The 26,735-nt window shown below is 48.5% G+C and overlaps 1 protein-coding gene across 3 annotated transcripts; it reads left to right on the top strand.

Annotated features, from left to right (window-relative positions):
• Positions 1-850: 850 nt before the first annotated feature.
• zcchc14 (zinc finger, CCHC domain containing 14) lies at positions 851-26,341 on the top strand. Of its 3 annotated transcripts, XM_015965201.3 has the most exons (14): positions 853-3,641; positions 7,218-7,448; positions 15,782-15,980; positions 17,055-17,125; positions 17,190-17,261; positions 17,345-17,412; positions 17,547-17,704; positions 20,796-20,832; positions 21,107-21,512; positions 21,699-21,796; positions 23,075-23,172; positions 23,963-24,118; positions 24,187-25,338; positions 25,511-26,341. In XM_015965201.3, the coding sequence occupies exons 1-14, from the start codon at positions 3,147-3,149 to the stop codon at positions 25,564-25,566; spliced, it is 3,297 nt and encodes a 1,098-aa protein (XP_015820687.3). In that variant the 5' UTR covers positions 853-3,146; the 3' UTR covers positions 25,567-26,341. The 3 variants fall into 3 exon arrangements, with proteins under 3 accessions (XP_070406621.1, XP_070406622.1, XP_015820687.3); XM_070550520.1 differs by having other exon boundaries at positions 851-3,641; positions 17,055-17,412; XM_070550521.1 differs by having other exon boundaries at positions 851-3,641; positions 17,055-17,412; positions 24,202-25,338.
• Positions 26,342-26,735: the final 394 nt, after the last annotated feature.

Raw genomic sequence — 26,735 nt, forward strand, 5'->3', positions numbered from 1 at the left:
AAGGTCAGCTACTGTCTGGCTGAGTACACATCCTAATGACAGGACTACAGTATAGCTGAGTACTAAGAACAAAACAAATGAATAAAAAGTAATTAATGCACACAATGTATATTTTTTTCTAATTCCCTGCACCATTTCTCCCATTTCCCAGCTGTTACCTTTGACTTTGTGAGGAAGGTTGGCCAGACATACTTGGTGTCCAACAAGGAGAGAGGCTCCTTTCAGAAGGCCTCTGAGTTATGCTCCCAACAAGGAGTAGAGCTGGTCCTGTGTCATGACTCGAGGTAAGTGCCTAACCCAAGACATGCAGAATCATCACACGTAGTCCATAGCAGTAAAGTAAAATGTCTTTATTATAATAACGGTAACTGAAACAGCTCAGGGAAGTCCTGTGGGAATGAGCAATACGGCTCGAGTCTCTGAGGTGCTCAGGATAATCAGGAGAGGAGGGGAAGCCGGGGAGGACGCTGGGCAGAGGGTGAGAGATCCAGGAGGGGTGAGGTAGCAGAGGGAAAGCCAAACAGGAATGGCGGAGGAGGATGGGACGTGATGAGTATATTCCAGAAAACAAAGACAGCGAGGGTGAGTAGATGATGAGATGATCCTAAACTGGTGCAATCATCCGGCAAAGTGAAGTGTCTCCATCCTCCTTTTAAACCCGCGTTCCTGATTTGGGAATCGCCTGCAGCTGTTGCTCCCTCTGCTCCTCACCTGTGGAGAATTAACTCAGACTCTGGTGAGAGGAGATGGTGTGACTCACCTCTGCCCAGGAACATGACAGTGCCCCCCCCCCCCCCCCCCCTTCAACGGACGCCCCCTGGCATCCCAGCACCGGATCTGGAGGCCTCGAAGTTCGAGATGAGAGAGGGGTCCTCGATGTAGGACCGGGGAATCCAGGAGCGTTCTTCCGGGCCGTATCCCTCCCAGTCCACCAAATATTGAAGACCCCGACCACGGGGGCGGGAGTCGAGGATGCGCCGAACCTTGTATACCAGCCCCCCTGAGCTGAGGCGGAGCCGGAACCGGGCACAGAGGGCTGGAAACGACGGGCTTAACCAGGGAGACATGGAACACGGGATGGATCCAAAGAGACGACGGGAGTTCCAACCGCACGGTCGTCAGGCTAGGGGAGCATTTTTATGTTGCCCGCAAGATAAATATCAAAAATATATTCAAACTGACCCGCTGGCCGATTTTACTGCAAATACTACAACTCCCATGATGCTTTGCGGCGTTAGCACGGAGCCGAGAGGCCCCCTCCTTTGTGTTTTTTCCAGCGTCTGCTGCCGGTGTGGACAAACTAAACAAGTTTACTCAGCTATTTGCCGACGTTGAAGCCCAGAAACGGAGATTTTAACCGCTCAGTAATGTGTTCACAACTGAAAGAGAAAGTTCTCCAACTAACTTCCAGACAGAGCTGATGTCACTCCAGCGAGCAGCGACACGCTCAAACCAGCATGACTCTGTGGCTGCTGTCTTTTTTATTTTTCCTCCCCGACACACAACAACGTGGTCAAGCTGCTCAGACATGTTCAGCAGCACAAACCTATGTGAGCACCTGTTGTCATCTAATGTTGTCATTATTATGATGAAGATGAACAAAACAACAGGAGTCTCCTCCTCAGCTCAGATCAGCCCCATGATGCAGGTATCTGGCTGGAACAGGTGAGAATCACATAATCAGTGGAGCAAACTGAGCTTTAAATATTTTGGTTTTATGCTCTTTTTCTGCTCCAAAACATGAAAGTTAACAGGTGAGATATTGCATTTTCATTTAAGATAAAATTATATTTTTATTTTGTTGTTGGCCCGTGAGAAAAGACTTAACCTACAGTAAAACAGGAAAGGCTGCAGATAGATGAATAGAATAGAAAATCCCTTTATTGTTCCTCAGTGGGGAAAGCTAGATGCCACAGCAGCGTTGACACTTATTATAAGAGAAAAAAATGAGAATAAACAACAAGAAAACATAAATCCTGAATAGATTTTAAAAATGCTGAACGTGCCACAAGTAATGAATACCACTGATGCGTTTTATTTAAAACTGACTTGCTCGTGTGTAATTTGGTTATTCCACTTCCAGTGTTAATGCAAAAATAAGTTTGTTTCCAAATTAAAAGGTTCAAAATTGCTTATATGTTGAAAAAGAAAATGGTCATATTTGACGTTACTTTTTCAAAAAACATTAAGTTTGGCCCTCGACTCCGTCCCAGATTTTCATTTCGGCCCAGTATGAATTTGAGTTTGACATCTAGATCCTGAAGCACTAATCCAAAAACTGTAATCTGCCATTTTTCTAACCCAGAACAAGAACGTTTGTAAAGTCATAATCGGTGATTGATGGTAAATAAAACAAGTTTCACTAAAAGACGTCATTAGAACATCAACAGAACCAGCTTCTGGCACTTTAAAAACTCAATAACTTCACTGGGGAAAGATGTGGAGCAGGAGGGTGGCGGAATCCGTCTGGACCAATCAGAAGGCAGGCTTCTGTTAACAGACAAGCCTCTCAGCCAATCAGAAGGCAGCGTTGTCTACGGTGGGTTTGGCTTGTTGCCAAAGTCTGGATAATGTCAAACCCAGCTGTTTTCTCTGGGTTTCTGGAGTCAGAGCTGAATGGAGGGAGGTTTTAGCCACCGTCCGCTCACACTTCGCTCCCGGACGGTGAATCAAACTTCCACAGTCGGGCTTTGGTTTCCTCCACTGCAGCGTTTGATGAGGTAACGTCTCAGAAATGTTATAATGTGATTCCCGGTCTTCGAGAGCGTTAGCTACAGGGAGCTCCCCGGGTGTGTTTATAAACTTTACTCCCCCAGCTCCTCCCGGCTCGTGCTGCTCGCTTCTCCGTATGGGTGTTGCGCGACCATGAGGACGGAGGAGCAGGAGCTCCGCGGCGGGAAGACAAAAGCCAGAGCGCTCGGTGAAGCGACGTCGGCGAGGAAAAGGGCCTCCTGAACGTCTGCTGCCTCCTTCTGACAAAACCCCACAAACACACGCGGCTGCGTTGGAGAAAGTTTCTAAAAGTTCAGCAGCGACGCTTTCACGCACGCACGCACACGCAGGCAGGCGCGCGCTCACCTGGACGTAAAGTTTCCTCCGCGCGGAAACTCTGATTTTATTGTTGCGGTCTGGGTGGATGTGTGAGGATGGTGGAGAGCCGGAGCTGCGTCCAAAGAGAGGGGGTCTACTGCTGGTTCTCCTGCCTCACCTCCGCCCAGAGAGTGGAGTTCCTGTGCGGCCTGCTGGACCTCTGCGTCCCTATCGAGCTCCGCTTCCTCGGGTCCTGCCTGGAGGACTTGGCCCGCAAGGACTATCACTCCTTGCGGGATGCGGAGATCAAAGCCAACAACCCCGCAGACCTGTCGGGTCTCACCAACATCACGGACGAGGTGGTCCGCAGCAAGTTGCTGGTGTCCCTGGCCCTGCTGGGTTCGGACAGCCGGGAGGCTGCGGGGGTCCTGTACCGGACCCTGACCCACATCCACACGGTGATCAACAACTACGGGTTGGCGTTAAACGACGGGAGGACGGAGGAGCAGTTCCTGCTGCTGTTCACCATGGCCGCCAACCACCCGGCCTTCAGCTTTCACCAGAAGCAGGTGCTGAGGCAGCAGCTGGGTCAGATCCAGGACATCCTCCAGGTGAACACGCGCACACACATTCTTGTATTTGTACCCATGTTAGGACTTAATAGGTACTTCCATTCATTTTAGTGAGTCCACTATGCCTTACCCTTACCCTAACCAGTGCATTCCCAAAGCTATCTGTCACAAAAACTCAATTCTCACACACACACACACACACACACACACACACACACACACACACACACACACACACAGGTGGCAGGACAGTGTTAACCTCTTTGGTCAGATGACTCAAAACAACTCAAGTTTACAGATTTTGTCAAAGACGTTTTGTGTTCTAGATCAAAACTTCATCAGAAACCCTCAAAATCAAACGAATGTCTACTTTCTAAGATATCTGCTGCCCTGCATCCTCAGAAAAGTTGGATTGTAAAGTTTGATTTCACTTGGAGAGGAACTAAGCAGCTTCATAAAGTCATCCTTACAGCGAAGGACGTCACTGCAGGCTGGAAATGAAGGATTAGCCTCAAATGTGGAAAACTATAAACCGACTTTTAAAGAAAAATAATAATCTGTGCTTCACATCTGACAAAACATTTAAAAGATGTAAAATGTCTCCAGAAAATATAAAAAAATAAGTTTACATCCTGTTGGAAAGCAAGTTTACTACTGAAATTTAAACAAATAATAAATAAATAAGTACATTTGGACAAAATCAGATGAAGGGTAACATTATTGCACAATATTACATCACATTGCTATGCAATTATGATTTTTGTCATGATTATACTTTATTATTATTATTATTATTTTAATTCATTTGCTACTGAAAAATGCAGCTACATTGTCTCAAGAGCTAACAATTATTGGTATAGGAGCACGAGATTGATAGGCAGATTGGTGCTGCGTCTGCAGTGATGCGGCGCTGTACCGATCTGTTGTGGTGAGAGAGAGCTCAGCCGGATGGCAAAGCTCTCGATTTATCGGTCGATCTATGTCCCTATCCTCACTTATGGTCACGAGCTTTGGGTCACTTCCCGAAGGTCGAGATTGGGGATTCAAGCGGCCGAAATCTCCGCAGCGTGGCTGGGAGGAGGAGCCTGGTTATGTTTCCTCCTGGACGCCTTCCTGGTGAGGTTTTACGGGCACGTCCAACCAGGAGAAGACCTAAAGGAAGACCCAGGACAAGCTGGCCAGGGAACGCCTTGGGATTTCCCGGGAGGAGCTGGCCCAAGTGGCTGGGAGAGGGAAGTCCGGGCCACCCTGCTTAGGCTGCTGCCCCATGGGCAACAGTGGTTGGATAATTATTGGTAATTGCCACAGCTGCTGCCGGTTCACTGAATCAACTTGATGTTAAGCAGTGTTAACAGACTAAATGTTCCCTCAACACCTAAATCTTTCACCTAAATCTTTCAAAGAAAAAAGTTGTAATAAAATCCGTTGTTCTCGTTTATTATTGTGCAGAATTATTTCAGCGTAAAATCTGGAGTAAACAAACTTAACTCGGGTCAAACTGATGGCTTCCTTTTAAACACAGTTCAGCATCTTTGGCTGCAGGCCTGCAGGTCCCTAATCCTGACCTCTGACTTCACAGGGTTAGCAGGCGTGGCACTTACTGTGGTGCTAAACCATGCAACCGCTTAGAACTCTGCACGTATGCTTTAATACAGTTTTGTTATTATTATTATTACTAGTAGTATTATTAAATACAAATAATCTAAAATAATCTTATCTGTGAAGAAGGAGCTGCTTTTTAAAATCTCACTCTGAAGTGAGTTTTTATTTTTTAGTCTGATTGAAAGAAAATAAAGAGTTGCTGCGGGTGAAACGTGAGTTTGTTCTCAGGGAAAGTTCACCAGTGACTTCTGCACCAAATTACAGGTGAGGTTTGGTCAATGGGGGGCAGCAGTAGCTCAATAGGTTGAGCGGGTTGTCCAGTGATCAGAAGGTTGCAGGTTCGATCCCGGCCCCGGACAGATAACTCTGCTGCTGTGTCCCTGGGCAAGACACTCAACCCACCTTGCCTGCTGGTGGTGGTCGGAGGGACCGGCGACGCCCCTGTCAGGGTGCCCCAGGGCTACAGTGTCGCTCATCACCACCAGGGTGTGAATGGGTGAATGACTGGTCGTGTTGTAAAGCACCTTGGGGGGTTCCAGGACTCTAGCAGGCGCTATATCAAATACAAGCCATTTACCATTGTGAGAGGTTTTTTCTTCCTGCCACCAAACTACAACCAGGTTTCTTGGGTCCTTGAAAATGCTTGAAATTTGATCCAAAGTTTTGAAAGTGCTTCAATTTTAAATAAGCATCTTGAACATACATGAAACGACCTGAAACAGATTCTGTTTTTCGGTTTTTTATTTGTTTATTTGTAGTTTCTTCTGATTGCTTCAGTCCGTAATCGGAAGGTTGCAGGTTTGAGCCCCGCTCAGTCTGTCGCTGTCGTTGTGTCCTTGGGCAAGACACCTAACCCACCTTGCCTGCTGGTGGTGGTCGGAGGGACCGGTGGCGCCAGTGCTCGGCAGCCTCGCCTCCGTCAGTGCGCCCCAGGGCAGCTGTGGCTACATCGTAGCTCATCACCACCAGTGTGTGAATGTGTGTGTGTGAATGGATGAATGATACACTGTAGTGTAAAGCGCTTTGGAGTCCTTACTCTGAGAGGCGCTATACAAGCGCGGCTCATTTATCAATGACGGGCTGCTTTTGAGTGTAACAGACCTCCGTAACCTGGTAAATTTTGTTTATGTTTATGTTTTTAGCAGACGCTTTTGTCCAAAGCGACTTACAAGTGACAATCGGCATGTTGCCCTTGAGGCTAACAACAACAACAACAATAACAACAACAACTTGACATCAGTCATGGAGAGGAGGGAACAAGGAGTGGACAGTAAGAGAGGGGGGACGGGTGCAGGTGTAAATACACAGTTGTAGGCAAAAGCGGCAGGCAGCTTGGCTTAGATGAACCCTTTTAAAGCTTGTGGCTTCAGTATTGGATTGAACAAAGACCATTTTAAAAATATGAATCATTTAAAAAGTCTAAATCTGTAAATGTTATATTCACGGGTTAAAAGGTCACGAGTTGTTTTCTGCTGGAGTTTTACACGTTTCAGCTGTAGGGGATATTTCAGCGAGCGTCTTTGAATGCAGCTCATAGACGACTTTAAAGTCCAACAGCTTCAAGGAAATTATTCTGAGACGTGTGATCACGTCAAAAGCTGTGGATCAATAAAATGGGGAGTGTAGCTTTTATTGTTTTAGGATGCTGTAAAAAGTTAGCCTAGTGAACCAGACTATGGCTCACTAGGCTAGTGAACTAGGCTAGGCTTAGTCTGGCTTAGTAAAAATGTGCATTAAGAGAGAAATACCTGCTGGTGACTCTGAAGGTATTTTAAGACTTTGAAATGAAGTAAATTTCCAATAAAGCAAACAGATTATTGTTTATAAGTGACAGACGTGTTTAAATATGTGCAACTTTATAAGTTCTGCTAAGAAAATAACATCCAGAGTCTGATGTTTTTCTTTTGACTTGAGAAGTTACCTGTAACAAAGTTAGTATTGACATAAAACTGTTTCAGGCATGTTTACAGGTGTCTTTGTCTTCTTCCTCATACTGATAGTTTTTATCCTCAGGCAAACGGAGCAGCAGGAGGAGGAGGAGGAGGAGGAGGAGGAGGTGAAGCAGCAGCGGCTCCCAGCAGAGATCAAGTCCCTCAACCTCCTCACTACCACCACCAGGACACGTCCACGCCTCCGCCCTCACCGCTCCCCGCAGCCTTCTCCTCGCCCAACGCCACCAGCACCACCTACCTGCCTCCACCTCCTCATCAGCCCAGCGACATGCCCTACGCCTGCTTTCAAAAGGTAGAAAACAAACAGAAGTTCAATGAGAGTGAAGCTTCTAAAACAGATGCTGGAAGTGATTTAATCACAAAAGGGGTTAAGCCTCTGATTAAACGTGAAAGACTACATTTAAGAGAATTTCTTTTATAATTTAAAGGTGCAATATGTAAGATAGAAGGATGAATGACATCTTGTGGTCAAATTTGGATACTGCAGTTCATTTTTCTAGCAAAGAAGGTAATTTTCTCACTACCATTCCGTGGGTTTCGTGGCTGTTGCCAGTTACGGTTCAGCACCAGAACATTCTAGATTACAAGCAAAGATGAGTCATACACAGTAAGCTGATAAGTAAATAAATGCATAGCCATATCTGATGCTAGCACTCTTGGGTGTTTTGTGGTAGAGGGTAGTACGCTAGGGGAGTTTGCCATCTTGTTGTTATAATTCTAAACGACTCATCAGAGGAAGTTTCTCTCATTATTCACTTCATAGTTATTTCGCTGTGATATTGAGTTGTTGGTGATTGAAAAAGTATTTTTTAGAGTTAACTAGCTGCTTCAAGTTCAGTGTTAGCATAGTTAGCTCAACGCTAGACTCTAGCCTGATATTAGAGTAAAACAAAAAGGTGATGTTAATGGTATAATGGAATGTTTATTACTATTTTTAAAACAAGAGTGACGGGAAATTTTATCTTGTGACTTCTGGCTGCGAGCAAATGCACCCTCCTCAGAGCGCGTCCAAATGCAGCAGCGACGAATTAGAAAGAAAACCCAGTAGCCTTTAATCGGAACAAAAACATTTCAAATAAAGTACCACAATGGTGGGCACCGCAGGGAAACTAAGATGAGGCTTCCTAGTTCCTTTTAGCACTTTGCTTGTGTTTATGGGGCCGTTTATACGTGACTGTAACAAGCAACAAATACGAAATTAAACAAAAATCTGAATTTCTCTCCCAGCAAACACTGGTGGCTTGGAGGCACGGCTGCCTTTCATAAACACACAGCAGTGATCAGGCTCAGAGTGTGTCGCATCTAAAACGGTCCGGGTGGAAACGTACTCTTGATTTTATCATTCCTGATAAAAAGGCTTCCGACGATTCTACGATCTCTCCTTCGGCTGCTCGTCAACGTCTTTATGATTGAAAATGTTTCTGTAAATTAAAAATGAATCTTATCAGGCTGAAGAAGGAGGCCTACAGGGCGTGGCTGGTCTGTGGGTCTCCGGAGGCAGCAGACAGGTACCGGATAGCCAAGCGGGGTGCAGCAGTGGCAGTTGCCGAGGCAAAATCTCGGGCGTGGGAGGAGTTTGGTGAAGCCATGGAGAAAGACTATCGGTCGGCTCCAAAGAGGTTCTGGCAAACTGTCCGGCACCTCAGGAGAGGAAGGCAGCAACTCTCTCACACTGTTTACAGTGGGGATGGGGAGCTGCTGACGTCAACTGGGGCTATAGTCGGACGGTGGAAGGAATACTTTGAGGAGCTCCTCAATCCCACCTACGCACATTCCGAGGAGGAACCAGAGCCGGGAGACCTGGGGATGGACTGTCCAATCTCGGGGGCAGAAGTTGCTGAGGTAGTCAACTACACAGCGGCGGAGCCCCGGGGCGGATGAGATTCGTCCTGGGTATCTCAAGGCTATGGATGTTGTAGGGCTGTCTTAGCTGACACGTCTCTGCAACATTGCGTGGTCATCGGGGGCAGTTCCTAGGGAGTGGCAGACTGGGGTGGTGGTCCCCATCTTTAAGAAGGGTGACCTGAGGGTGTGTTCCAGCTATAGAAGGATCACACTCCTCAGCCTCCCTGGAAAGGTCTACTCCAAAGTAGTGGAGAGAAGGGTCCGATCGATAGTTGAATCTCAGTTTGAGGAGGAGCAATGTGGTTTTCGTCCTGGCCATGGAACTGTGGACCTATACACTTGCAAGGGTGATGGAGGGGGCATGGGAGTTTGCCCAACCAATCCACATGTGCTTTGTGGATTTGGAGAAGGCTTCTGACCGTGTCCCCAGGGGCACCCTGTGGGGGACGCTCCAGGAGTATGGGGTGGGTGGCTTTCTGTTAAGGGCCATTCAGTCCCTTTACCAGAGGAGCGTGAGTTTGGTCCGCATAGCCGGTAGTATAAGTTGGACCTGTTCCCGGTGAGGGTTGGACTCCGCCAGGGCTGCCCTTTGACACCGGTTCTGTTCATAACCTTTATGGACAGAATTTCTAGGCGCAGCCGTGGTGTGGAGTGTGTCGAGTTTGGTGGAAGGAGAATCTCGTCTCTGCTTTTTGCGGATGATGTGGTCCTCCTAGCTTCATCCAGCTCTGACCTTCAGCTCTTGCTGGGTAGGTTCGCGGCCGAGTGTGAAGCGGCTGGGATGAGCGTCAGCACCTCCAAATCTGAGACCATGGTTCTCGACCGGAAAAGGGTGGCTTGCCAACTCCGGGTCGGGAGAGAGGTCCTACCTCAAGTGGAGGAGTTTAAGTTTCTCGGGATGTTGTTCACGAGTGAGGGTAGGAGGGATCGGGAGATCGACAGGCGGATTGATTCGGCGTCTGCAGTGATGCGGACGCTGAACCGATCTGTCGTGGTGAAGAGGGAGCTGAGCCAGAAAGCCAGGCTCTCGATTTACCGGTCGATCTACGTCCCAATCCTCACCTATGGTCATGAGCTTTGAGTAATGACCGAAAGAACGAGATCGCGGATACAAGCGGCCGAAATGAGTTTCCTCCGTAGGGTGGCCGGGCTCAGCCTTAGATATAGGGTGAGGAGCTCGGACATTCGGGAGGGACTCGGAGTAGAACCGCTGCTCCTCCGGATCGAAAGGAGTCGGTTGAGGTGGTTTGGGCATCTGGTCAAGATGCCTCCTGGACACCTCCCTGGGGAGGTGTTTCGGGCATGTCCTGCTGGCAGGAGGCTCCCGGGTCGACCCAGGACACTTTGGAGAGGTTACATCTCCAATCTGTTCCGGGAACGCCTTGGGGTCCTGCCGGAGGAGCTGGTGGAGGTGGCTGGGGAGAGGAGGGTCTGGAGCTCCCTAGTTGGGATGCTGCCCCCGCGACCCGGGTAAGCGGAGGAAGACGACGACGACGAAAAATGAATCTAAGCTGGTGTTGGTGCAGCATTTTCAGCCGGGATGAAGGGAGGAAAAAATAGGAATTGCAGAGGGATCAAAGGAGGGGATTTCCAGTCGATGCAGGAAGCCAAGAGGCTCATTAACCCGTTGGATCCTCCTGCAGAGGGTCACAGGAGAGGAAATGGGGAAAAATAACAAAGACTGACAAAAATAAAAGTTTTAGGATGGACACAAACGAGTTTAAAACTCCACTTGGTTTTCAGTGAGAGCAGACTTTAAAGTGTGAGCAGTGAAGGGAAAGTACCGGCTCAGAGGAGCGTTTGTGTTTTGTTGCCCTTGGCTCCTGTTAGTGCAGGTCAGCACATTTCTCTATGCTGAAATCAACTGTGTGTGTGTGTGTGTGTGTGTGTGTGTGTGTGTGTGTGTGTGTGTGTGTGTGTGTGTGTGTGTGTGTGTGTGTGTGTGTGTGTGTGTGTGTGTGTGTGTGTGTGTGTGTGTGTGTGTGTGTGTGTGTGTGTCTTCCCCCCCCCCCACCCCCCCCAGTGAATCCCCTGGAAGTTATAAGTGCTCTCTCTTTAGCTGTCTTTCCTTCTCTCTCTGAAGTCGGCAACAAGGTTTTGTTTAAAGCCAGAAAAGTCACAAATTGCTCCGGGGGTGGATGAGATCCGCCCGGAGTTCCTTAAGGCTCTGGATGTTGGGGGGCTGTGTTGGCTGACGCGGCTCTGCAATATCGCGTGGACATCGGGGGCAGTCCCACTGGACTGGCAGGCCGGGGTGGTGGTCCCCTTATTTAAAAAGGGGGACTGCAGGGTGTGTTCCAACTACAGAGGGATCACACTCCTGAGCCTTCCTGGTACGGTCTATTCAGGGGTTCTGGAGAGGAGGGTCCGTCGGATTGTTGAACCTCAGATTCAGGAGGAGCAATGTGGTTTTCGTCCTGGCCGTGGAACACTGGACCAGCTCTATACCCTTAGGGGGATCCTGGAGGGTGCGTCGGAATTTGCCCAACCAGTCTACATGTGTTTTGTGGATTTGGAGAAGGCATTTGACCGCGTCCCTCGGGGGGCCCTGTGGGGGTACTCCGGGAGTATGGGGTAACAGGCCCTCTGATATGGGCTGTTGGGTCCCTGTATGACCGGTGTCAGAGCTTGGTCCGCATTGCCAGCAGTAAGTCGGGCTCCTTTCCAGTGAGAGTTGGACTCCCCCAAGGCTGCCCTTTATCACTGATTCTGTTCATAACCTTTATGGACAGGATTTCTAGGCGCAGCCAAGGTGTGGAGGGCATCCGTTTTGGTGGCCTGAGGATCAGGTCTCTGCTTTTTGCAGATGATGTGGTCCTGTTGGCTTCATCAGAACGTGATCTTCAGCTTTTGCTGGAGCGTTTCACAGCCGAGCGTGAAGCAGCTGGGATGAGAATCAGCTCCTCTAAATCTGAGACCATGGTCTTGATTCAGAAAAGGGCAGAATGCCTTCTCCGGGTCAGGGATGAGGTCCTGCCCCAAGTGGAGGAGTTTAAGTATCTCAGGGTCTTGTTCACGAGTGAGGGAAACATGGAGCGTGAGATCGATAGGCAGATTGGTGCTGCATCTGCAGTGATGCGGGCGTTGTACCAATCTGTCGTAGTGAAGAGAGAGCTGAGTCAGAAGGCGAAGCTCTCGATTTACCGGTCGATCTACGTTCCTACCCTCACCTATGGTCACGAGCTTTGGGTAATGACCGAAAGAACGAGATCGCGGATACAAGCGGCTGAAATGAGTTTTCTCCAAAAAGTGTCTGGGCTCTCCCTTAGAGATAGGGTGAGAAGCTCGGTCATTCAGGAGCGGCTCGGAGTAGACCCGCTGCTCCTCCACATCGAGAGGAGCCAGTTGAGGTGGCCCAGGCATCTGGTCAGGATGCCTCCTGGACACCTCCCTGGTGAAGTTTTCCGGGCACGTCCAACCGGGAGGAGACCTAAAGGTAGACCCAGGACACGCTGGAGGGACTATAGCCCCATTCCCACCTGTATCGGGTCGGGCCGGGTAGCGTAGGTTGTTTACATATCTGGGTGGCCTGGAATTTTCCCGGGCCAACCAAGGCTCATTCTCAGCCCTCTTCTCGAGGGGGTCTGCTTCAGGCCGACCAGGGCCAACACACCCACTGCTGACAGCAAATTCACACCTTCCATTAGAGCAAGCCTCTGATTGGTGGGTAGAATCAGCCCACATGGGCTTAAGACATGCTCAATTCATTATCATTCATTATCATGCTGATTACCCAGAAGCTGAAAGTGTCTCTGACTGCATTCCTTGCATACCTAAGCAAGGATGTGTGGAATCAACCGGGCCAGGCTGGGGCCGACTGGGGCTTCCCGGCCTGGGCCGACCCGGTACAGATGGGAATGGCCCATATGTCTCTCACCTGGTCAGGGAACGCCTTGGGATTCCCCCGGAGGAGCTGGCCCAAGTGGCTGGGGAGAGGGAAGTCTGGGCCTCCCGCCTTAGGCTACTGTCCCCGTGACCCGACTCCCGATAAGTGGATGAAAATGGATGGATGGATATTATTGTTATTATTGGAAATGCATCACAGCTTTCATGGATGAATGTAATTAAAGAGCAAGTCACCCCCTACAAGAAACTTACTTCACTTCCACTTCATGTTTGAAAAATGCTACAAGTGCTGTTACCTGGCAGACCGAGAGGGCGGAGTCGCTAACACACACACACACACACACACACACACACACACACACACACACACACACACACACACACACAATCAGGCTCACAACGGCATTGTGACATCATATGGTACCAGCTAACGTTCTAGGGTACCTCTTAGCCAATAGCGGTGGCAGCTTTAAATTCAAATGCAGTGCAGAGTTTTTACCTGACAATGGCGCAACACTGACAGTTTCAGGCAGAAAGTTAAAATTTTAACCTAAATGCACTAAAGTGCAAAACTATTGATCACATGTGTCTGCAGCACGATTAGACAGATTTGGGGGTGACTTGCTCTTTAATCTGTATGGCAGTAAAACAACCCCTAAATCATTTGGCTTCTTCACGTATAAAAGTGTCATTATAAGCATCATTAGGACCCAAAAACTGTATTTTTGTGCTCGACTCTCACTGTTTGGCTCCAGATTCATGTTGTGGATCTGAACTTTATTTAACACAAAGCAGCTGTGACTCAACCAGAAATATCCAGCAACGATTCAGCGGTTTAAAGAGCACATGTGAGATATTACTGCACAGTTGGGCCTGCAGAAACTTGCATAATCGCCTCATTATGTTTGTTTTTTAAGCCTATAAAATGAAAAGCAGCATCGGGATGACGGCAAACTTCAGGAGGAGCTGCTGTCCTCTTGACTGCTTGGCTTTTGTCATCTAGAGAATATCTTAAGCCTTTCAGCCCAGCCGTCTGCAGCCCGTTTGGGCGGATGTGGCAGCAGCAGCAGCACACTTAATTGTTTTCAGATCTGCTGTCTGCTTGATTCGTGTGTTTTAGCACATCCTTAATGTGTACCAGCGCATCTGTCATGCTTCCAGAGTTGTCATTTCGTTTTAATGTTTTAATGGTTTTCCTGAAAGACTTAAAGGGACTTTACGGACTTTTGAATTTTTATGCTCGTGATTGCCCCCTCAGGCCAAAAGCGTAACGGCAGCTTCAATAGTAGGCTCGTGCACAAGACGCGCATGCTGTACGTGCACACTCCTTAAGGAAAATAACAGCTGTGTGTGTGTGTGTGTGTGTGTGTGTGTGTGTGTGTGTGTGTGTGTGTGTGTGTGTGTGTGTGTGTGTGTGTGTGTGTGTGTGTGTGTGTGTGTGTGTGTGTGTGTGTGTGTGTGTGTGTGTGTGTGTGTGTGTGTTGGAGGACAGGAGAACGCGCTGCTTATTAAATAATTTGGTTCTGTACCTTTCTCTTCAGCACAGCCGACAAAGGTTTATGATGGGTCAGTCCTCCTACATGCTCAGATCATTCCCTTCCCTTGCTTGAAAAATTGTTCCAAAATGAAAGTTGAACCCACATCTTTTTTATCTGTGAATTCAATGCCGTTCGGCGAGTCTCAAATAAAAATTTGGGCATCTTACTGTAAAAAAATATACCATTAATGTAAAAAAGAAACTAAATGAACTATGTTCACATCCAGAATCAAACCCAGGTCTTCTGCACGAGAGTCCGACGTCTTACTAGGTGAGCTAAAGCACCAGTGACGTCCTTTGTATCTGTAACATTTATATCCTTGATGACAGCTGAAACAACATCAATCCAAAGAACGGTTCGGAGCAAAAATGGCTATTTTGTTGCTAATTAGCAGGAAATATCTAGAAGAAAGTTCTACAGAAAGTAGCTAAGGATCCTCAGAAATGTAGCTAGCTTTGTCACTAGGCGTTAGGAACAGCGACAAAGTGGCACTGCCTCTCTCTCTGCTGCTAAAGCTACTGATAGCAAATGCTACGGGCGATGCCTGAGCGTGAACGCGCATGAAGCAGCCTGCTCGACCCGAGCATCTCTCTTTTTCTGTGATTTTACAGAAAAACAGGCAATCACAGTAAAAATGCCAGGGCTCATTCTACAGGACCAGGGCATTGCAGGAGAATGTATGAAGAAGACATTTATTATTTCTATACATGTTTTGGCTGTCAAACTTCCATAATGTCCCTCTAACTGCCTTTAACCCTTTAACACCCACACCAAGTAAAAAGTTTTTTTTAACCTATTTTGGCCAATCCTAGCTTTGATACAATCTACATTTAGTCTGATAACAAAGCTTTTATATAAATATTAAAATAATTCAGACGTCTCTATAATAATTTTTTTTATTTTAGTGTTTTGTTTTTTGTTGGAGCACCTTTCAGGTAGGCTGGCCCGCCAGACTCCTCCTCTGTTTAATTCTTTCTCTGTGCAGAATTAAATGGAGGATGAGTCTGGCGGGCCAGCCTACCCGCCTTTCAGTTGGATAAAGTGTACTTTCCTGAGCGCCGCTTGATGGTTGTTGATTTTAGTGCATTTAATACACTTCCTGGACAAAAACCAGTCTCCACCTGTATGCAGCTAAGCAGCCAGGTAAGTGCCTCCTATTGGATAATTACTGCAGGGCAATTTTCTTTCAGCTGCAACAAGATATTTAACCCAACTGATGCATTTCTTAAACAATCATGTGGAAAAGACATACCCACCCATCATGCCTAATGCCTTCTCTACACGCCTGTGGTGGCAGTGCCATGATCTGGGGTTGGTGTAGTGGGTCAGGTCTAGGTTCATGTGCTGATCGCCAGTCTGTAAAATGTGCTCCTGACCTTTCACCCTTTCTCTCCAGAATCAGAGCAGGGAGGTCTCAGCTGGTTCAGAGCCTGGTTCTGGACCTGCTCCAGGACCGGAAGACCACGCGGTCCCTCGCGAGCTCCTCTCTCCTCAGCCAGACTTTCGTTCTCCACCTCCCACACCAACCCGCCTGCCTCCATCGCTGCCTGCTGGGTCGAGTCAGGATGCACCGGTGAAGGGGAGAACGGGTAAAGGTGAGCAGCCCTGGAGGAAACGAGATGCAGCACGCTGGAAACCACAGATGAGCTGAAAGAATGCTGCCCTCGGGCGTCAGTGTGGAGCTGCATTCTAGTGTGTTCAAAACGTTACAGTCGACGCAACTCCTACAGATCTGAGTGAAACGAGGAACGTGAAAACAAAGTTTTAGGTTAAAACGGGAGCTGGAGCATTCAGGCGAGTAAAGTTTCTGTTTCATGGGTGCAAGACCAACAAATACTGATGAGGACGCACAGTCCGAGTAAAAGTCTGAATCGTCTCGCTGCTGAGCACGACCATTCCTGTGTTTGCGTTTGGAAAACCTCCACAGCTGCTGCTTCCCAGCTGGGTTCTGGAGGATGTTCAGCCCGTTGTCCCCGACTCGGCCGGCCGCGAGTCCGTGCACGCCCGATCTTCAGCTGAATGGAGCCGTGTAGATCCACCTGTCTGAACGCACGCCCACCCGTTTGTTTTCCACCTTTTCAGATCAAATATTCCTTCAGCGGGCGACACCGATGTAGCTGAGGTGGAGGAGCAGAACGTGTGCGTCAGCGTTTCTTCACACGTCAGCAAATGAAATGACCTGGTGAACAACGTCACGGCGGTGATGCTGCTGATGATAAAACTCATGAAGGCTTGTTTGGGTCCTGTTTTTGGGCCAGTCCTCCCTAAACGTGATGATCACAACTGCTTCTAGTGGCGTGCAGCTCCAACTCTCATCTCTCCGTTTAAAACGTGAAGTCTCCCGAGTCGCATGCATTCTTTCATGAATCGACTTTAGTTTCAAATATTTTAGGCCCGTTTCTTATAATTTTATGTGTTTCAGCTCTGGCGTGCAGAAATAAGCATCTACTATAAAAAAAGCAGCAGAGGTGATGATGTTTTTGGGATTTGGGGTTTATATTTTGCTGTGTTTACCCACGATGAGGACACCTCTCAAACACTGACCTTTGACCTTCCTGTGCACTCAGCCGTAGTCTTTTAAACCCGTTTATCTGGTGTGAGAGGGAGTTTAAATCCCCTCACCGGCCCAAAAGCAGCTGTTTTAAAGACGTCCTGTTTGCTTCTTTCAGCTGCGATCGAGCGGGTGCTGCTGAGGCGAGTGACGCACACGTCTGAGGATGCCAACGAATACGTGTTCGAGGTTGGTTTGGCGCGTTTGCGTTTTCCTTCAGGTTCGGCCTCTGAAAACCTTTCTTCTCTCTCAGGTGAGCTGGTCCGATGGGTTTGTGTCACCGTTCATCAAAACGCAGCAGGAGGTGGCCGAGCTGATGTCTCAGGTAAAAACTTCGGGTCCGGTTGTTTTCTGCCTGAAACATCGGATCGGGATCGCCCTTACCGATGTCTGTCGTTTCTCTGTAAGCTGTCTCGAGCGTTTCCTGATGACGGACTGGAGGAGCTCCTCCCTCCACCTTCAGAGGTCAACCCCAGGTTAGTCCCTCTTGGCTCAAAGGTCATCTCTGTGTTCCAGTGTAATTGGCTTCCTGCTGTTCGTCTTTTTAATCCCAGTTTTTCTGTTTTTATTTGTTTTGTTCCCTGGCTGCCCTGTCTGTCTCTCTGCTCAGGTGTCTCACAGCCCTGCCCTGCCACGTCCTCCAACACCCCACCGTCCAGCTGTTCTTCCCCCCTGACAGGCCTCTGTCTCCCAACTGTCCCTCGTCTCCCCCGTCTTCCCTTCCCAGCTCTTCCATTGTCCCAGCTTGTTCTTTCACTTCCAGCTCCAGTAAGTGGTTTGCTTTGTAGGGATTTATGTCATTTTTCTCTGGGAACCAGTGAGACTTCATGATTTAAAAGGCGGATCTGCTCGGAGATGCCAGGGAGGGACGTGTAAATATTTGGGGCTCGTGTTGAGGCGTTTGTGATGAGACGGAGACGAGGAGGTAAGGGGAAGGAGACGAAAGACGAGCTGAGCTGAGGCTGCAGGCAGGATTTTCACTCTGATTTCTGAGGTGCAGGAGGGAGCCGACCAGGTCTATTTTAGTCCGGTGTGGGAATTTGGTGTGGCATGTTTGCGTTGGGAAGCCTAGAGTGAGGTGACCTCATGTGTGTGGGTGTGTGTGCTTGATCTGAGAGTGTGACTTCATCTCGGTGTGTATTTATAGCCACAGCTTCAGCGTGTCTCTGTGCGAGTTTTTATTTGTTGTTTATTCCTCTGAACGGGATCCAAGCTCTCAGGAGCCGCAGTGAGAAAGCGTCCTGCTCTGCTAAAATGTGCGTCTGAAAACACTCCCCTCACCACAACGTGGGACGGACCGCTCTGCCTTTACCAAACCGGGACTGTGATACGGATCATTTTACCCTGAACACAGGCAGGTCGCTGTGGGCGAGCTTTGGCGAGAAAGGATTTCATTTTTAAATGTTCTTATGAAGAGTTTGGAGAACCTACCTGCAGCAGGTTTTCATCCTGCAGCCTGTTTTTATTCGAGTGCGATATTAAAGAGACTACGTGTGTTTTACCTTTAAACTCTGGAAATATCCATCAAAATGTGGTTGGGAATGAATGAAATGCCATCCAGTCACAACATATAGCCATGAAAATTGGGTCTACATAGGGTGGGGGTCTAGCGTCTTTGGGGGACACCATATGCCAGGCGATGTCTTACGAGGTCCTTCCTTGGTCAAAGAAAACGGTTAAATGGAACAGACTTTCATCACGTGACCGCGGCTTCCACGGCGGTCACGTAACGTCACGTGACACGGAAGATAACGTTATATTTTATACGTATTAGTTTCATTATAAATAAATAACGAGCCTTTTACTTTTTAAATTGTGTATATGTTTATTAAATTAAATATGTAAGCGAGTTACTACCCGCTAGCCACCGAAGCTGCAACTGCTAAACAACTAACCAACAATAGATAACTTCTTTGGATCTAAAAAAAACATTTTAAATTAGTTGACTTACTTTTAAACTTGAATTTGTCCCCGAAGTAGCTGCCGGCTCCTGATCCGCCGTCCTTTTGAAAATACCGCGGTGCATTCTGGGTAATTTTTGACCAAGGCTAGGCTACAAGACACCTCCCGTGTATCCTCGCTCAGCTAGCTAAACGGCTAACAAACGGAGAACACACGCCTCTGTAGAACATGAACATTGGAGCACGTCTTGGCGGCTCCCAATGACGTATCTCCTAGGCAACCGGGGCGGGGCCAAGACGTCAAGGCAAGGTTCCTTGGCATTGAGAAACACCCGTGTTTCCATCTGGATGGCTCGGGGTCCAGCGCCTGTTGATGACATCACACTAGAAGATTGGCTGCATGTACGACTTGCAGAGGTTACGTTACCACGTTCAAAATCAATTGGGTAGTACGAAACATGAATTTAGGGAGTCCGTTGATGAGGTCCTGCCCCAAGTGGAGGAGTTTAAGTATCTCGGGGTCTTGTTCACGAGTGAAGGAAAACTGGAGCGTGAGATCGACAGGTGGATTGGTGCGTCTGCAGTGATGCGGGCGTTGTACTGGTCTGTCATGGTGAAGAGAGAGCTGAGTCAGAAGGCGAAGCTCTCGATTTACCGGTTGATCTACGTTCCTACCCTCACCTGTGGTCACGAGCTTTGGGTAGTGACCGAAAGAACGAGATCGCGGATACAAGCGACCGAAATTAGTTTTCTCCGAAGAGTGTCTGGGCTCTCCCTTAGAGATAGGGTGAGAAGCTCGGTCATTCGGGAGGGGCTCGGAGTAGACCCGCTGCTCCTCCACGTCGAGAGGAGCCAGTTGAGGTGGCTCGGGCATCTGGTCAGGATGCCTCCTGGATGCCTCCCTGGTGAGGTTTTCCGGGCACGTCCAACTGGGAGGAGACTCACAGGTAGATCCAGGACACGGTGGAGGGACTATGTCTCTCACCTGGCCAGGGAACGCCTTGGGATTCCCCCGGAGGAGCTGACCCAAGTGGCTGGGGAGAGGGAAGTCTGGGCCTCTCGCCTTCGGCTCCTGCCCCCGCGACCCGACTCCGGATAAGCGGATGAAAATGGATGGATGGATGGGTGGAAACATGAATTTTATTACAAAACTGCTAAACTCTTTCCAAAACATATGTGAATGGTCTTGCCGTAGCATGATGATGACATCAGCAGGCGCAGGACCCCGAGCAGATCCAGAAACCACAATCATTTTCTTGATGGAATTAGCTGAAGAACCATCAAAGTCTGAGGAGTCACGCCGAGGTTGCATGCTGACAGTCGCGGTGATGTAAAACTACTCAGAAATGTGTGTTCTGCCCCCTAGCTGCTGATAACTACACGCTGCCATTTTAAATATGTGTCTGAGTGAAATGGTTAAAAGTTCATTTGAACAGTTTATTTCAGTTTGTGTAGCAACTTTTATTTGCTTGAGTTCAGCTAAAAGGACCCCGAATGCCCCCTAGTGGTCGGTTCCAGTAGACCTTCTTAATTCCCGCCCCCTACGTCGTGATATTGTGCTTATTAAGAAGAAAAAAATTTTCTGACATTTTATGTTGATTCATGTTTTCTTTTTATTTAAATTGTTTATTTTTATTTGTGAGCAGGCGAGACTTTCAGCACCACATCCCAAGCTTAGTCCTTTTGTAAAAACTCAACATGGCAGCGCCTGTAAATGGGTTATTTTAGCTTCGCTTGTGAGCAGCAGAAGTGAACGAAGATGCATGATCTATTGGGATTTCTGTGTTTATGGTGCAGGGTGGCTGCATCGTCACATTCATGTGTTCATCAACCTTATTGATTCTTGTGGTCAGGAGTAAAACTTTGTGAATGAACACAAGCTGTGCTGCTGCTGAGCTGTTAGCGTGTTGTAATCAGTCTGGTTTTAACCCGATGAGGATTTTATTCTTGTCCTTCAGATCTTGGCTGCATGCTGCAGAACAGAGGAGAAAACAGGTAACAGCTAAATTTCCCTCTAGGCTTATTAAAGTAGTGTTTAATCACATCCTTTCACTTTTTTAAAACAGAAAACTGCAAACTTTGATGATGATGATGATGATAGCTAACGTTATTTCCACTTAAGGAATGAAAAAATAACCCTTTCCTCGCTCACAGACTCACTCGACCCGCATCAGTTTCACCTTTTGATGCTTCTGTTCAAACACCCTTAATTTTCCAGTTGTGTTGCCATGGCGATGATGATAATTTCCTCTTTTTCCTCCTCTCTCAGGGCGGTGTACAGAGTGGCCAGCGTCCAGCCTGTCGTCAGCACCAACAGCTCTGCGTTCACTCGCTCTACTCCTCACCTCTCCTCCCTCCTTCCTCCACCTCTTCCTCCTCCTTCCCAGCCTCTCTCCATGTCCATGAGGAGCTCTGACTCCTCCTCCCCGCTGCACCATGGTCAGCCTCACTCATACCCTCAGTCCCCCCAGCACTCCCAGCATCTCTCACTGTCGCCCAGTACGCAGCTGCCGTTCCTCCCCCAGTCCCATTCCCAACTCCGCTCCCAGTCCCAGCCAGCATCACCGACACAGTCTCTGCCCAACACTGCGGAGCAGAACGGCATCCTGGACTGGCTGCGCAGACTTCGGCTTCATAAGTATTACCCCGTCTTCAAGCAGCTCACCATGGAGAAGGTGGGTCCAGTTTAGTGAGGAACCACATTTTAGTTCAGAGTTTTAAACTGAAATTAGCTCATTTTGGTATAAAAAAAAAAGAATTAAATTATTCATTTTCATGAAACTGTTATTATCCACCACTAAAGCCCCCAGAAAAGACTTTTTTTCACCAGTTTTCAAGCCTGTTCTTTCTGCGTGATTCAGTTTTTAGCGCTGACGGAGGAGGACCTGAACAAGTACGACCTGACCCAGGGAGCAAAGAAGAAACTCAAGACTCAACTAGAGCTCCAGAAATCAGCAGAGTGAGTCCAGAAAACCTGTAACCCTAAAACCAGCTGAGGAGCATCACCAGAACATCTGGTCCGTCTCACGATTCTTAGCAGAAACGAGCTCAAATCTCAGCCTGCACATAAATCGACTAAATTCCCACAGTTTAGTGTCACAGTTCAGCGGCACTTCAAGATTACTTAATCTCTAGGAAGTCATTGGGTTCATTTGGAGACGGATTTGCTTAATTTCCTTAAAGAACAACCGTTTGGGTAAAGCTTTCCTATTGAGGCGGACAGATCAGCTGCTGATTAGTGATGATAAACCGGCTCTAACCGGCTGTGAGTCGTCAATGGTTAACCGGCTGATGGTCGGTGGGGGAGATAAGATGTCCTCAAGCTGCAAAATGTGGGGAAACAAAAAGAAAAGAGATGCAGGAAAATACAGCCACACACACACACACACGCGCACAATGACGGTGAACTAGTGGGTGAATAGTGTCTCCCCCTGGTGGGCAAAAAGGATATTTACAACAGGTGTCCCAAACTTTCCAACGGGCCATTCCCATCTGTACCAGGTCGGCCCAGGCCGGGTAGCTCCAGTCGGCCCCAGCCTGGCCCGGTTGTTTCCACACATCCTTGCTTAGGTATGCAAGGAATGCAGTCAGAGACACTTTCAGCTTCTGGGTAATCAGCATGAAAATGAATGGTAATGAATTGAGCATGCCTTAAGCCCATGTGGGCTGATTCTACCCACCAATCAGAGGCTTGCTCTAATGGAAGGTGTGAACTTGCTGTCAGCAGTGGGTGTGTTGGCCCTGGTCGGCCTGAAGCAGACCCCCTCGAGAAGAGGGCTGAGAATGAGCCTTGGTTGGCCCGGAAAAATACCAGGCCACCCAGATATGTAAACAACCTACGCTACCCGGCCCGGCCCGACCCGGTACAGATGGGAATGGGGCTCAAGAGGGCCAAAACTGTTGAGTTAAAAGTTCCTGTGGAACCACAACAACATTTTTTACTAAATATTGTAAAAAAATATATATATTTTATGGTGTGATTTTTCAAAAACAGACCTATATTAATCATACTAAAAAAAACTATATTATAAAATTCTCAAACACCCTAAACAAAACACCACTAGTCTGAGGGCCTCGCAGAATTCATACCAGGGTCACAAGTGGCCCCTGAGCCACGCTTTGGTTGTGCCTGATGTAGAGCTTTTTTATTTAAATGTTGAAGCTTGACCTAAAGATCAGCTGGTGTTTTGTTTCTGGAAATAAACATCAAACATGTTTGTTTTTGGTGCTTTTTCAGCAGAGAGATGAAGATGGAGAAGCATCCCTGCAGCAGCGTCGCCAGGGTGATGCCCTCCAGTTACATGGGCCCCCCTGCTAACCCCCTCTCTGCCATCGGTAAGTTTGTATAAATGTCTCGGAGTGTGGATTTCTGTCTAGGTTGTCATGGTTGCCTGTGACATGCCGTCCATTCAGTCTCCTCTGCTTATCGGGTCGGGTCGCAGGGGCAGCAGCCTTAGCAGGGAGGCCCAGACTTCCCTCTCCCCAGCCACTTGGGCCAGCTCCTGCGGGGGAATCCCTGACCAGCTGAGAGACATAGTCCCTCCAGCGTGTCCTGGGTCTTCTTTAGGTCTCCACCTGGTAGGTAGTGCCAGAAAACCTCACCAGGGAGGCGTCCAGGAGGCATCCTAACTAGATGCCCGAGCCACCTTAACTGGCTCCTCTTGATGTGGAGGAGCAGCGGATCTAGTTCGAGCCCCTCCCGGATGACCGAGCTTCTCACCCTATCTCTAAGGATCTGGGTCCTGCTTTAAAAGATAAAAAGCATCACAAAACCCGTACTGCAGTCTAATGAACTACAGAGCGCAACTGAAAGCTGATAGGAAAGAGTTTGTCCGAGACACAGATCAGCTGGATCAGTCAACCTGAAATCAGGTCGGATAAAAGCTGGAACCACATTTTTTAAAGCTCCGGTCTGATCCCACCTAAAATATCAGAGGGTGAAAAACTGCAGCAAGAAACTTTGAGTAAAACGACATCAAAGTGCTAAACCAGCTAATGTTGTTTTATCCTCCCAACGTGTGACGGCTGAAACCAAAAGCTGAACACGAATGCCTTAAATTCCCAGAATGTCTTCTTGCTTATTTGGAAACAGAGCTGGAGAATGTTTGTTTGTTTGTTTGTTTAGCAGGAGAGCTGCGAGTGGACGTGGACAGTGTCTCGCCGCACCACCCAGCATCCACAGACAGCAGCTCATCCTCCGGCTACTCCAGCTCCTCCTGCTCGCCCCGGACCTTGCTCTGCTGCGACAACGCCTTCGACAGGAACAGAGACGTTCTCAGATGTGAGTTAAAGGTTTTCCGGTTCCTTCAGCTTTTAGGAAGTTTTCTGACTTGCTGGGTTCCTTATCAGGTTTGTCCGCTCCAGGCGCAGCTGCAGGTGCTACGGAGAAGAGCCGGCCCTGCCTGTTCATCCTGAACTCCAGCTGTCCCACTGGTTCCGGTCGTCCCACGGCCCAAGTCCTCCCAGTCCAGACCGACCCAGCTCCTCCTCTCCCTCCTTCCGGCTCCTCCCACCCCCCCTTTGCTCTTCCCTTCCACCCGCAGCCCGGTTATCCCCAGTCCATCTCAAACCCGGCACGTATCGTCTCCGCCCCACGGAAGCCCAGGCCCCCCCCGCTGAGCACAGAGGACAGGACTAAGCCGCTGGTTGCCATTCCGGTTGGAGGAGGTTTTGGTTCGGGTCCTGGGGTGGGGGTAGGGGTGGCAGCGAGGCTGGAGAACCAGTTCACCGGTCAGAATGTAGACGGCTCCTCCGGACCGCAGGAATCCACCTGTCGAGTCCAAGCAGGAGGTCTGATGGTGGAGACGAGTTCTGCTCTGACCTCCACTTCCAACAGCCTCCACCACGTCTCCCAGCCTCCTCTCCTCTTCCACCTCTCCTCCTCTCCATCAGGATACTGCTCCTACCCTCCTCCTTTCTCCCCTTCCTGCACAGTTTCAAAGCCCGGAAGCTCTGGCGGTGCCAGTGGTTACGTTCCCATGGCAACCGCCAACACTGTCCCTATGGCAGCCGTCCCTGGTAACGCCTACTACCAGCCCACCTCCTGCCCCGCCCCTTCCGTGCCCTCTGCCTCCCCATTGGATCAGAGCTCTGCTCACAGCCCTTCCACATGTGTTTGCAGTTCCTGTGGTTGCCATGGGAACTGTGGCGCCTACGGGGCGTTGCCTGGGTATGCAGCTGCCGGCTATCTGCAGCCGTTTTCAGTCGGGCCGTCCATCTTCACCCTCGGTCCTCTGCTCCACCTCAGCCCATTCTTAACTCCGTCCAGTGTCGGTGGCCCCGGGGCCCCGCCCTTCTCCTATCCCACGATGGCGCCGCCCCCCCTCTACCGCCAGAGCCCCACATCACATGACCAGCAGCAGAGCTTTGGCTTTTACCAGCCACACAGCCTCATGGGAAACGGAGGCCAGAAGCGAGGCGCGGCGTCGTGTTGCAACTGCGGCGCTGCCGGACATCAAGCCGAGGACTGCAAGCAGCCGCCGATGGATTCAACGCGGCAGGGTGAGTCGCGGTTTTAGATTTTATTTATTTATTTAGCAATATTAGCACCAATGCTATGCTTAATTAATATTTTACATTTACACTCATATTTATTATATATTTGTGGGTTCTGGAAGACGCCGTCACACCTTTTATTTTTATGAGTGACTTGATTTCTCTGCTGCCCTTTCAGGAACGTTTCGACTGAAGTTCGCCTCTCACTCCCAGACTAAAGACTCAGGGGATTAACGAGCAGGGATGCTCCTCGTGTTCCTGCTCGAGCCAGCGGGGACGTGAGGAGGACGCGGGGAACTTCAGATTCCCTCACACACAAACTCTAAAGAAAGCAGGAAATGTGTTTTCACCAACAGCGTAGCTCGACGGAAGCTTCTCTGCTGGTTTTACGTTCTTCTGGGTGGATCATGAAATGGGACATCATCCATCCATTCAGGCTTGGATCAGAACAGGTTTTCCAAAGGAACTTCTCCCGTCTAACGGGCGTTTCAGGTTTAACTCCCCTTCTCTGGGCGAGACGAACACCACCTCTCTCCTCTCGTTGTCTCCATGCTGTCTGAAGGACCTCTGAATGGCTAACCAGCTCCTGGTTTCATCTCCACCCGACTGCTGACAGGTCCTGGTTTCTGGGCAGGACCCGGGACAGCTGGTCCGTCATGCGAGACTCTGATCTGTACCCCTGGGGGGCACGGCGCCGGCATGAGGGATGTTCTATTTAAAACGAGTAACGTCAAGTGCGTCTGAAATAAATCAGCTGGTGTTGTTGGACGTCTGGAGAAAAAATTACTATAATTAAATTTTTTGGCAGATTCCAATAAAACTGCTTCTTTGCAGAAGCGTGTTCTTTTATTGGATCTGTGCAGGTAGCGGGCCGGCGTGCATGTCGCTGTGCCGTAGAAAAAGTCGACTTTCTTACTTTTAAAATATTTGAGCAAATGACTGAATGTTCTTTTACAACTTGGAATATTTTTCTGATGGTTCTGAAAAATAAAATCATCCAGTGACATCATTGACCTCTTCTTGACCTTTGTTTTTAATACAAATGACGTAAAATTTAGACATACCTAGGTCTCGTTTCAGTTGATTGGTGAAGGGTCTGTGTTGCTATAGCACTTTCTAGGATTCTACAACCCCCCAAGGTGCTTTACAACACTTCAAAATACTTCTGAAAGTCTTAATCTCACACAAACCCACAACTTTATGCTTCATTACATCCCAGTTAAACAGATTCTGCATTTTCACCTTCAGATTTATCTGATCACTTAAACAGTTTCTACATGAAACTTGAATTTAAAGAAACTCAATTAAATTAAATAAATGATGTTTAAGTAAAAAGGTCCTGACTATTTCAATTAGTCTAGCTCTAAATATCAGAATAACCATAATTTGAGGATGGCCTATAT

Source organism: Nothobranchius furzeri, chromosome 4, assembly GCF_043380555.1.
Source record: "Nothobranchius furzeri strain GRZ-AD chromosome 4, NfurGRZ-RIMD1, whole genome shotgun sequence".
In the NCBI taxonomy this organism is placed as follows: domain Eukaryota; kingdom Metazoa; phylum Chordata; class Actinopteri; order Cyprinodontiformes; family Nothobranchiidae; genus Nothobranchius; species Nothobranchius furzeri.

Coding starts and splice junctions, on each gene's coding strand:
- zcchc14 (XM_070550520.1), top strand. CDS start 3,147: ATGGTGGAGAGCCGGAGCTGCGTCCAAAGAGAGGGGGTCTACTGCTGG. Junction 7,449..15,781: donor CCTACGCCTGCTTTCAAAAG/GTAGAAAACAAA, acceptor CTTTCTCTCCAG/AATCAGAGCAGGGAGGTCTC. Junction 24,119..24,186: donor GAACAGAGACGTTCTCAGAT/GTGAGTTAAAGG, acceptor GTTCCTTATCAG/GTTTGTCCGCTCCAGGCGCA.